This window comes from Jaculus jaculus, chromosome 1 (assembly GCF_020740685.1).
Source record: "Jaculus jaculus isolate mJacJac1 chromosome 1, mJacJac1.mat.Y.cur, whole genome shotgun sequence".
Lineage (NCBI taxonomy): Eukaryota > Metazoa > Chordata > Mammalia > Rodentia > Dipodidae > Jaculus > Jaculus jaculus.
This window is the reverse complement of record NC_059102.1, coordinates 73,985,560-73,998,353: the sequence shown is the minus strand read 5'-3', so window position 1 is coordinate 73,998,353 and position 12,794 is coordinate 73,985,560. Positions and strand designations below refer to the sequence as shown.

At 37.5% G+C, this 12,794-nt stretch overlaps 1 protein-coding gene across 2 annotated transcripts in view; it reads left to right on the top strand.

The window, feature by feature from the left end:
- The window catches only part of Frmd3 (FERM domain containing 3), a 352,540-nt gene that overhangs the window by 176,781 nt on the left and 162,965 nt on the right, over nt 1-12,794 (top strand). For both annotated transcript variants that reach the window (XM_012947641.2, XM_004653072.2), the window contains exon 3: nt 8,058-8,100. In XM_012947641.2, coding sequence (XP_012803095.2) covers nt 8,058-8,100 — 43 coding nt within the window. The remainder of the gene's footprint in view (nt 1-8,057; nt 8,101-12,794) is intronic.

The following is a 12,794-nucleotide window of genomic DNA, read 5'->3' as shown; positions in this document are numbered from 1 at the left end:
TATTGGTTATCCTTTCAAAGAACCAACCCTTTGTTTCATTGATTCTTTGGATTGTTTTTTTTTTTTTTTGTTTGTTTGTTTCTATTTCATTAATCTGCCCTAATATTTATTATTTCTCCCCATCTACTGGTTTACAGCTTGACTTGTTCTTCTTTTTCCAAGGTATTAAGGTGAAGCATTAAGTTGTTTACTTGTGATCTTTCTAATTTCGTAATATAGGCTCTTAAAAATAAAATAAAATAAAATAAATTTTAAAAATTAAAACATAAAATAAAAGTAAAATAAGTTTCCCTCTTAGGACTGTCTTCATTTTGTTCCAAAGGTTTTGGTATGTTGTATTCTCATTATCATTTGATTTTTTTTTCCCTCCTTTTGCTTTTCTGAGTTATGGTCTTGTTGTAGCTCAGGCTGATCAGGAATTTACTCAGTAGTCTCAGTGAGGCCTTGAACTCACAGTGATCCTCCTACTTCTTCCTCCCAAGTGCTGGGATTAAAGGTATGCACCACCATGCCCAGCCTGATTCTATGAATTTTATATCTTCCTTCTTGATTTCTTCACTGACCCATTTATTGTTTGGTAGTGTATTGTTTAGTTTCCATGCTTTTGTGTATGTTTTATATCTTTTCTTGCTACTGATTTGTAATTTAATCCCATTGTGATCAGACAGATTACACGGAATTACTTCAGTTTTCTTGTATTTGTTAAGATTTCCTTTGTGCCCTAATATATGGTCTATTTTAGAGAATGTTCCATATAGTGGAATGTTCCATCTGAAAAGAGTATTTATTTTGCATCACTTAGGTGAAATGTTCTTCAGATATTTGTTAAGTTCATTTGTTCTATGACCTCATTTAATCCAGATGCATCTCTGTTTATTTTTTGCCAGGATGACCTGTCAATTGATGAGAGTGAAGTGTTAAAGTCACCCACTACAACTGTGTTTGGTGTTATCTGTGACCTTGGTTCTAGTACTATTTGTTTGATGAAATTGGGAGCCCCATTTTTGGTGCATATATGTTAGGATTATAATGTCTTCCTGTTGGAGTGTTTCTTTAATGACTATAAAATATAATGGATATAAACTCTAACTAATGTTGTTCTGAATTCTATCCTGTCAGATATTATGATAGTGACACCTGCTTGTTTTCTAGGCCCATTTACTTGAAGCTCCATTTTCCAAACATTCACCCTAAGATAGAGTTCCATTTTTATGTAAAGGTGAGTTTCTTGGAGGCAACAAATAAAAAAGCTTTTTAGCCCAGTCTGCAAAGCTGTGTCTTATGGTTGGGGCACTGAGGCCGTTGATACTGAGTTATGAAAGTTTGTATTTATTCTTGCCATTTTTCTTGTTTTGTGTTTTTTCCAGTTTTACCTTTCCTCTCTTGTATTAACTAGTATTTGAGTATGTTTTCCCCCCCATGTTCTTTACATGTTTCTTTCTTTCCTTTTTTTTTTTTTCCAAGTTAGGGGTTTCCTCTAGCCTAGGCTGACATGGAATTCACTATGTAGTCACAGGGTGGCTTTGAACTCACAGGGTAATCCTCCTACCTCTCCCTTCCAAGTGCTGGGATTAAAGGTTTGTACCACCATGACTGGCTCTCTTTTCATTATTTCCATTTCCTTACTCATGTCTTTTATTGACCTCCTAATTTCATTAAGTTGGTTCACCACATTCTCTTGGAATTCCTTCAGGAGTGTGTTTTCTTATTTGATTCCTTTGATTTATTTGAGCATAAGTGTAATCATTTTTAATATTTATTACTATTATTTATTTTGAGAGAGAGAGACAGAGAGAGAGAGAGAGAGAGAGAGAGAGAGAGAGAGAGAGAGAGAGAGAGAGAGAATGGGCACACCAGGGCCTTCAGCTGCTATAAATGAATTCCAGACTGTACCCCCTTGTGTGCATGTGCGATATGGCCTGCTTGTGTCACTGTGAGTCCAGTTACATAGGACCTGGAGATTCACAGGCAAGCACCTTAACTGCTAATCCATCTCTCTAGCCTGATATGATCATGTTTTTGAAGTTTTTGTCAGGCATTTCCTCTAAAATATTCTCACTGGAGGTCGTTTCTAATGGATTTATAATTTTTAGTGGAATTGTATTGTCTTGATTTCTTTGTGTTTCTTTTAGCTTAATGTAGAGATTTTTGCATCTTGAATTAATTTGATGCTTGGGTTTTCTGACTATCTTCAGTGTTCTTAGCTATGTTAATCCAACTAAATGTATCTTCAGGGTAGGAGTTTAAGGAGCCAGATGTGGCTCTTAAATGACTCTCAGAGAAATAGCAGAAGTGATCCTAAGTGTTGTTTGCCTGTTTCACAAGTATTTGAGTAGGCTGGGTGGGGCAAATTCCTGGCAAATTCTAAAATTCAACTGAAAAATATACACATTTGATCAAAACTAGCACAGAGTATTTATGCAAGAGTGGGGATTAAAACAAACAGATAATCTAATAAATCCAAAGTCCCTGAGGATGTGTGTTGCCCCACACCCTTAATCCTGTCAGCTGGGAGGCTGAGATTTCTGATCTGAAATGGGTTCAGGTCAGCTTGTGGGCACATCAGACCCTGACCCCAAAAATGACAGAAACAAGTAACAATATAAATTAGGAAACTTCAAACAAAGGCAACAATAGTGAACACCAAAATACAGTTTATTTGAGAATGGTAATACTGACCATTCAAATCTAACACATAACCTGCCCTGACATGGAAGGTGAGATTTGCACTTCCAGGTAAAGTCTATGTATCTGCCTCTGTGTAAGTAGGCCCTTTTAGTTTTCAGGATGGCTTCCAAACTTACCAATGCTGAGGGCCCACTTCAATCCTCTGTGTTGTGCTATGGATTTGATCAGGCTGCTTGGGTCGCTGGATCTGGTGTTCTGATCTTCTGTGTTGGATGCTGTTCAGTTTATTTTGTTATTAAATTATTTTTGCTGGATCTGTAGTTTGCTATTTTTCAGTTAGATTGGCTAATTGGTAAACCAGAGAGATCCTCCTATCTCTATTGCCTTCACTGCTGGAGTCACAGGAATGTGCAGCCATGCTCAAATGTTTACTTGTGTTGTAGGGATGTTACTCAGGTCCCCATAATTGTGCAGCCAGCACTCTTAGTTACTGAGTCATATACACAGCCCATTTTGTAGTTTATATAAAATATTAGTTTAAATCTTCCTATCTTACTCATTTTTTCCATAGGTGTCTGTAGGGTGAGAGAATATCTAACAGTTGCATCTAGTAAAAGTTGAATATAAATGACTTAATACTCATTTAGTTCCAGACAACTTAGTAGTAATCAGAAACATTGTACACATAAGTTTCAAGAAAAATAGTATTTTCACTTCATTCTAAAATAACTAAAGTAACTTCATAACGGGAGGTATGTACATGTTGAACACCCCTAAGCTCCTATCAGATGTCACCAAATTCATTGATTATTCTATGCTTATTTTTACATAGCACTTGCTTTTTATCATAGTAAAAACAAAAACCTACAAAAACAAAATCAGTATTGTAAAATAAAATGGCAACAAAAGGTATCAAGTACAATCTGACGTTGAAACTGAGCTTCCTTGAAGCCATGATTTCCATGATACTGATAGATGTCTCTTATGGCTGTGTTCTTCCTGTGGTGCTAACTGAAGTCATATTTATAAGCTTTGCAGTTCGCTTTTTCATCCCACAATGCTCCTTATAACTCCTCCATGTTACATATAAATATTTATCTCATATAAAACACCCTCACAGAATAATGCAGTATGTGAACAGACTATGGTTTATTTATCCATTTTCCTAATGATGGCCACTAATACTTTTAACTTTTTACAATTTATATAAAAATGTAGGAAATTTTTTTATTTTCTTCTTTGTTCACATGCATAGAGTCAAGCCAGTCTGTTTTTGTTTATTTGTTTTAATTATATCAACAAATTAAGTTTGATTCTTTTTAAAGATATTGCCTCTATACCTTTTGATGTTTATTACTGATTATTAGTACATTATTTTTATAGGGATCTATACTTCATGGCTACCCCATTGTAAAAGAATAGTTGCCCTGAAAAAGAGAGTAGAAGTCACACTGCATAAGTTGGTAACTGAGATATCTAGTGCCTAGAGGTGAGGAAAACAGGGAGTGATAAGAAACCACCAGCTATATTTCTTGGCACAATGAAGAAGCCAGCCCATTTAGAGTAAATAATTTATTTAGGGTACAGATGGTAAATATCTTTAAAGCATGTTTTAAGTATTCCCTACTCCCTACTGTGATAGACACAGCCAATCTGTGGTAGCTTGGCAGGCATAGTTAATCCATATTTCTACTCATTCTTTCTGAGCTTTTAGCTCATGCTTGAACTATCCTCTCAGCCCCAGCAGGAGTACACAGTGGGAAACTGACTTGTCATTTCCTGGACTCAGAATTTGGAGGGGCAGGTTGCAATTAAGCAAGGGAGTCAGCTCTGTTTTGATGCTGTTCTTTAAGAAAAACAACCTTTGCCATCTTTATCAGAAGAAACTTGGCCAACTCAAGAGAGACTCTTGAGAACAGGCCTTGTGACACTCTCCCATACAAGAATGGTTACATAGAGGTTTTTCAGATTTTGTTGTAGTTACCTTCTTGTTGCTGGAACAAATACCTGACTAGAAGCAGCTTGTGGGAGGACAGGGTTTATTTCAGACTCATAGATTTCAGAGGAAGCTTCACTATGGCAGAAGTTGACTCACTTCATCACACAGCCATAGCAGAGAGAGAAAAATGTAGCCAGAGCTCAAGCTGACTCTGAATAAACCTTAGGGCTAGACTCAAGATCCACCCTCAGTGACATACCTCTCTAAGTGCCTGCTGGACACATAATCAAAAATACCTGAGGGCTGGAGAGATGGCTTAGCAGTTAAGTGCTTGCCTGTGAAGCCTAAGGACCCTGGTTCAAGGCTTGATTCCCCAGGACCCACATATGCCAGATGCACAAAGTGGCACATGAGTCTGGAGTTCCTTTGCAGTGGCTGGAGGCCCTGGCACACCCATTATCTTTCTTTCTTTCTCTCTCTGTCTCTTTCAAATAAATAAATAAAAACAAACAAAACAATTTGAAAAAACCTGAAATTTATATTCAAACCATCACAGACCTTCACCTGAGACCTCAGGCTCCCCCTGTGTCAGGTGTATGCTATAATGCACAAGTCTCCTGGCCTAAAGGGGAGATAGAGTACACAGAGGGTGGAAGATCAAGGCTCCATATATGCAGCTATAAGGAAGTTATCATTGTATTTAGATGAGACTTTTTGATGCTAAAACTGTTTTGTGGTCTTCATGCCCTTGTAAGAACCCCTCATCCATGTTCTATTAAGACCCAATAAACTTGTGGGTTTACCATGTTTAAATTTGGTGGAATTGTACTTTAGTCTATTGTGGGTATCTTCCCAAGAAACAGCTCAAGATACAACTACAAAGGATGCTAAGCAAGGTGATTTTGAATAACTATTTTATATTTCAGTCTTTATTGGAAAAATGACTGCTGGTTATCCTCATGAAACAATGATAGTATGTTCGGCTCTTTGGTTGTTTTTAGTGTTTTTCTTAATTATAAATTGTTATGTTTATTTCTAGCAAAGTAATTTAATCATGAGGGAGTTCTTTTTATTATTCTCTTCCATGAAGCCCATGTACTAAAAGAAGTAGTCTACCAATTAAATTTTATTCATTAAATAAAAACAATGGGGGCATCAAACAAATAGTTACTATTTTTTTACATGACAGGAAAGATGAGACTTACATTTATTAACTTTCATATCCTTGAAGCAGTCCAAAGGTCTTGTGGAATCAGATACAGAGAGATTAAATATTTTGCTGGCAAGTGATATAGTGAGTTAGCTATCCACTGTTTGATTCTAGCCATGTATTTCTAATTAGGATATAATAAAGATTATATATATTTTTTTTAATTTTTTATTTATTTATTTGAGAGCGACAGACACAGAGAGAAAGACAGGTAGAGGGAGAGAGAATGGGCGCGCTAGGGCTTCCAGCCTCTGCAAACGAACTCCAGATGCGTGCGACCCCTTGTGCATCTGGCTAACGTGGGACCTGGGGAACCGAGCCTTGAACCGGGGTCCTTAGGCTTCACAGGCAAGCACTTAACTGCTAAGCCATCTCTCCAGCCCAAGTTGATCTAATTTTTGCCTGTTCAAAGAAACTTGCTGTATCTTCTTGTCTCTGCAACTTGGGCAGGGGTAAATGAATGATTTCCTGATAAATTTTCTATTGTGGTAAAGCACTTAAAATAGTCTCATTCTCATTATTTTAGAAGACTGCAGAGATCTGACACCCTTGGTTGGAAACACTTATTTGTCAAATCAATTTTTGTATTTCTGAGAAAATAGTAATTGTACATCAAACAGTACAATGAATTGTTACACAAACTGTGTGTGACACAAAAGGCTGACTAGCTGGTCTGCTTTGTGGAATTCCAACATTGACTAGCTGGGTAACCTCAGGCTAGTTGTTCAACACCATGAGCTACTGATTTCTCATTGGTAAAGAGTGACTGTGAGTACTAAATAAGATACCCTAAATAAGAAACACTTCTTCAAGGCACATGGCACTTATTAAGAACTCACCAAATGCTAGATTTTTTTTTTCATTGAACTTTATGGATATCTACTTCATCAAACAATAAGGTGAATACAGAACCTTAATGCTTAGAGGGTAGCATAGGGGAGATGGAATGAGGTATATGACCTCAGTGGATAGTAAGTTTCCTCTGCTTCTTTCCTCTCTAGTGTTGAGCAGGCTGGTGCCCATGAGGGAGGCCTCCCCCACCTCATGATACACATTCAGCTGTACTTCCTGTTATTGTACTGCAGGTATATAAAGGGAATCTTTCTGGCATTCCCTGGGAACCTTTGTAAGCACATGATTAGTGATATCAAAACTTTTTGACTCTCAGTTAAAGTGACCTTTCTGCATGGTATAGAGAAAGCCAGCCATGATGATAAGTTTGAAATCTGTTTGAAATAAATGCCTGCCAGTTAAATAGTTCTGGACTTCTCATGTCTTTTGACTTCTTTGTTTTGTGTTCAAGTAGATTTTTAAAAAAATTTTTGTATGTGTATGGTTGTGGTGTGTGTGCATGTGTGCATGTATATTGTATCAGCGGGTTGACACCATATAAGGAAGCTCAATCACTCTCCGTCATGTATTTGAGACAGGGTCTTTTATTGAATGTGAATCTCACCAAATTGGCTGGACTCACTAACCAGCAAGCCCCCAGTGTCCTCCTGCCTCCCCCACTGCTTGGGATTATAGGCACTTGCCACTACATCTAGATTTTTCATGGGTGCTAGGGATCTGAAATCACATCTTCCTGCTTGCTTGAAAGCCTAGTATGCCAACTCCCCAATCTCTGGTTTTCTTTTATTTGTCACAGATATCTGAAAGTTTACATTTAAAGTTATTTATTCCTTTTTACTGTGAAGAAAGAATCCTCTCTGAGATTTTGAGGACTTAACCTGATACTCATTTCAGGGGAGGCAGTTCTAGAAGAATTAGACTGTGGCCCCTTTAAAAAGTATTTATGAGAGAGGGATGTCAGTGCCTTGTGTCTTTGCAAATGAACTCCAGGTGCATGTGCTACTTTGTGCATTTGGATTTATATACATACTAGGGAATTGAACCCAGGCCTGAAGGCTTTGCAGGCAAACATCTTTAACCACTGAGCCATTTCTTTAGCCTTTTGAACTGTGATTCTTTAAGATCAGGAATGCCCAAAGCTTCACATCATTCACAGAATCACCTCAGTGTTACCTAAAGCTACTTGAAGATCACATTTACGTTCATTCTCTCCACCTTGTCCTTTCTTACTATATAATTTGAGTGTTAGTCAGAAACTGTTGACTTCTGTCACATATACTTGTATGTACTACTATTATCAAGTTCTTTATGTTGGTCTTCAGAGGGTGGAACACAAAGGAATATCTATGGGAACAAGGCTGGAGTTTAGGATTCCTTTTAGTTATTAAGCAAATTTGATCCTCAATATATTCTTTTTTTTTCCCCTAGCACTGGCTTGAACCTAACAAGTCCATCTGCAAGCAAATGAAATGTAAGTGTCAAGCTATGGCTTTACTTTTACTATAAAAAGTTCAAAAATAAATTGCTTACTACCTAAGCAGAGGAAAGAATGCATGGCGGAATACATGTGGGTGACCAACATCTACTCTCTCCCCAGGAGACCTATGTCTCTTCTCCCCTCTTTTTATCTGGCTGTGGCTCCACTGCAGCCAGGAGTTCCACTGTCTTCTGTCCTCTTTCCCCACCATCTTTGTCCTCATATTTCATATTCAAGCAGGAGCTTTGGATTGTATGATTAAATATCTCTCTGTTAACCACCAGGTACCTGCCTCTTGATTGTGGTGGTTGCTATAGTAAATGGTTGAAGGTTGTGGTCTTGAAGCAAGACAGGAAGAGCAAATGTGTTTGGAAACGACAGTAATACTGATAATTTTACTGGACATTGTTATTTTTTTCAGTTCTCCAACTCCCAAAATGGAGTAAAAATATTTTCTTTCTTGGCTAGTTGAAAAGTCTGGTACTATGAATATAACTTCTTTTGAGAATCCTTTGTAATTCATAAGAAGCATTGTGAAGAGTGTGGCACTTGGTGACATAAAGTTTGCTGCTGGTCACCAGTCTATATCCAATCTGCCTTTGTCTTAGAGGAGAACTTCTGAAATTCACCTCAGAAATTTATTGCCTTCCCCCAAATCCTTTCTCCCATCCATGCCAACTTTCTCATAGTTCTTGATGTTACTGAAGACAACAACCATTTTCTTTATGAAACATGAAATTGTTCTAGGCTGGGTTTTTAGGTGAGAGGAGGAAGAAACTGAACACAGATTACAAAGTATCAAACAATATAAACTCCTTAACTTTTGTTTGTACACTCTCTCTTGTGTCCCTCACACCTTGCACATCTATGGCCAGTGCAGAAAAAAAATGAGCTGAAAACAGATGTAGTAGCAGGTGTGTGAAATCCAGAAGGGCTAACCTCCTGGGGTAAGGACAGAACAAATTGGGATATATATCGTCTTTGAGTAGAACAGAGAGACAGGTGTGCTCTTTATACAATTATAATGAAGGAAAATGGGGATCACTAACACATATGAGAAAAGCATAATGAATGCCTATTTTCTGTCTCTTAGTTTCCCACAATTGGTATTTTTGTGTATACATTGTAAAATATTTAACTTATTTTCTACTAGTCTTATTTATATTGAATGATTCTTTGACTTTGTTTCTAATACATCATGTCATATTTTGCATTACTCATAAGCATTTTTAAAATGTAAATGTATCATTAAAGCTATTTTGACACTTATTAGAAAGAAAATATTAAAATTCAAGAGGAGGGCTGGAGGGATGGCTTAGCAATTAAGGCATTTGCCTGCAAAGCCAAAGGACCCAGGTTCAATTCCCCAGGACCCACATTAGCCAGATGCGCAAGGGGACACATGTGTCGGGAATTCATTTGCAGTGGCTGGAGGCCCTGGCATGCCAATTCCTTCTCTCTCTTTCCCCCCTCTTTCTCTGTCAAATAAAGAAATAAATAAAAATAAAATATTAAAATGCATGAGGAATGTGCTATTCAAGAGCCTTATCACCAGAATAAAACACATCTAAACAGCTGTCTGAAAATATATAATGAATTATAGAAATGGTTTAATGATTGACATTTCACCACTGGCCAATGAAAACTGAGTATGGGAAAAAGAAAGACAAGACTCACTGATTCTAGGAACTGCCAAGGAACTACCCCATCATTCAGTCCTCTTTTTGTGTTGTTAAGGAGAGTAGTGAACAAATATTTATGTATTTTTCCCAGGATCAGAGCTATGATTTTTATATTTTTTTAAACTCCTTTAATTTTTTATTGATAGCTTCCATAATTGTAAACAATATCCCATGGTAATTCCCTCCCTCACCCCACTTTCCCCTTTGAAACTCCACTCTCCATCATATCCCCTCCCCCTCTCAATTATTCTCTCTTTTATTTTGATGTCATGATCTTTTCTTCTAATAATGATAGTCTTGTATAGGTTAGTGTTAGGCACTGTGAGGTCGTAGATATCCAGGCTATTTCATGTCTGGAGGAGCACATTGTAAGGGTCCTACCCTTCCTTTGGCTCTTACATTCTTTCTGCCACCTCTTCCTCCATGGACCCTGAGCCATGGAAGGTATGATAGAGATATTTCAGTTCTGAGCATTCCTCTGTCACTTCTCAGCACCATGGTGCCTTCTGAGTTATTCTGAGGTCACCTCATCTGAAAAGAGAAGTTTATCTAACCAAAAGAGAGAGTAGCACTAATATATGGGTATTAACATTAAGAGACCTGCTTACTGGGCAGTTTGATGAGTGTATATATACATTTTGACAGACAACAGCAGACATTATACCCCTAGGGCTCATGACTACTCCTGTTGTAGGTTTTCAGTATAAGGGATATATTCCCTCCCATGGAGTGGCCTCCAGTCCAATTAGAGAGTGGTTGGTTTTCCCCATAACATACATGCCACTATTGTACCTGTGGACCCATTTGGCCTGGCTGGCCAAATATAAGGCTTGCAGTGTCCACTGTTGAGTATCTTCAGTGGTGATTTCTCTCTCTCCCATTGAACTACATGCAGCATAACTTTTCCCAGCTTTCTGTCAGCTGTTCAACATGGAGGAGGTTTTCAGCTCATCTCCAGCAGGATTGCTCAGGGACCTTGCAGCCCAAGTATGTGGAATCTTCAGCAGTAGGGTCTGGTCATCTATTCCTGGTGGGAAACCAGTGCCTTGGCAATGGCCTGTAATATTTTGGGGCATTAGGGACCTCCCTGGCCAACAACTCACTGGAAGGTATCCCATCCCTGGCATTGAAAGTTTTCTAGTAACAATCTATAGCTCCTGAGTGTTCCATTGTCCAAAAAAGTAGGTTTCCATATGACTTATTTATGTCCTCTTAGGTTTTGATTAGCCTTCCCTCCACCTTCCTTACTCAATATCTTCCCCTGACCTCACTTAGGCCTTTTCACCCCCATTAATCTGTTCTTCTGCTTACATATATATAATACCATCCTATTAAGTCCCCCTCCCTCCCTTCTATTCCCTTTATATCTCCTTTCTAGTTTACTGGCCTCTGCTACTGAGTTTTCTTACTAGTCACCTAGAAGTCCAATAATTTGTAGCTAGGATCCACATATGAGAGAGATCATGTGATGTTTGACTTTCTGGGCTTGGGTTACCTCACTAAATATAATATTTCAAGATCCATCCATTTTTCTGCAAATTTCATAACTTCATTTTTTTTTTTTTAATCTCTGAGTAGAACTCCATTGTGTAAATGTGCCACATCTTCATTATCCGCTCATCAGTTGAGGGACATCTAGGCTGGTTCCATTTCCTATTTATTGTGGATAGAGTGGCAATATAAACATAGTTGTGCAAGTATCTATCTCTAAGGTAATGAGACAAGCCCTTAGGACATATGCCTAGGAGTGCTATAGCTGGGTTGATTTTTATATTCTTGATGATGTCATATAGCACTAAAATTTTCTCTCTCTCTTTCTCTCTCTCTCTCTCTCTGTGTAATATCTGAAAAATATTAATTTTAGTATAAATAGAAAAATTAAACTATGGCTTATATACACTGTAAACCCAGAAAAACTGAGTCTACACTTCTTCAGAAGCCCAGGCCATGTCACCTTCATGAATGTTCATGCCTTTTGCATTCTGGTTCCTTACATTCAAACATGGTGATAACAGACATACAGGTCTCTGCTTGGACCCATGTATTTGTGTGTGTGTGTGTGTACATGTGCGTGAGTGTACATGTGCAGGCACATGGATGTATCAATTATTTATCACTGCCTGCCTGCCTATGTGTCTATGTATCTATCTTCTGTCTATCTATCACCTAGCTAACAATTTTTTTAAATACTGGAAATTAAAGCCAGAGGGTCACACATTCAAGAACTCTGTATGCAATTAAGCTATATTTCCATCCCTATCTGAGCCTTTTAAGATGTCCATGTTGTTTCCCAGGGTTTTCAGAAGGTCATCTACCCTTACTAACAAATATTGTAAAAGATACCATTAATTATCGTTAGTTTGAAATGCAATATAATATTTGTGGTCTTCAAACAAATCAGAAAAAGTTAAAATCAAGACAAACTATTTTCTTATGTTCCTCTTTTGTATTCCTCTCAAGTACACCTGGAGAGATAACTACTGTCTGCATTTATGGAGCACAGTGTGATATTTCATATAATATATACAATTATACTGATAATTCAGGGTAATTAACAATATTTTATATAACCTTCCCAGGAATTATTATGTATGGAGACATTTGTTCATCACACCTATTATAAACAAAGATCAGATCAATTTTTATATTTTATTGTTCACTTTGCTATTTTTTCTTATTTTTTAAGTTAGTTTACTAAGTAACAGATTTTTGTTTGTTTGTTTTGTTTTTTTGAGGTAAGGTCTCATCTCACTCTAGTTCAGGTTGACTTAGAATTCACAATATATTCTTAGGATGGCCTCTAACTCTTGGCGATCTTCCCTTCCAAGTACTGGGATTAAAGGTGTGCATCACCACACCCAGATTAGTAATGGGTTTTGTTATGGTATTATTATACATATATGTTATTTTACTTTATTGTTTGCTGGTTTCCAGTCTCCAAATAGCCCCCACTTCTGCTTCATGTCACATGTATTCTGTTACTCTTTTCCTCCCTCCATCCCTCTT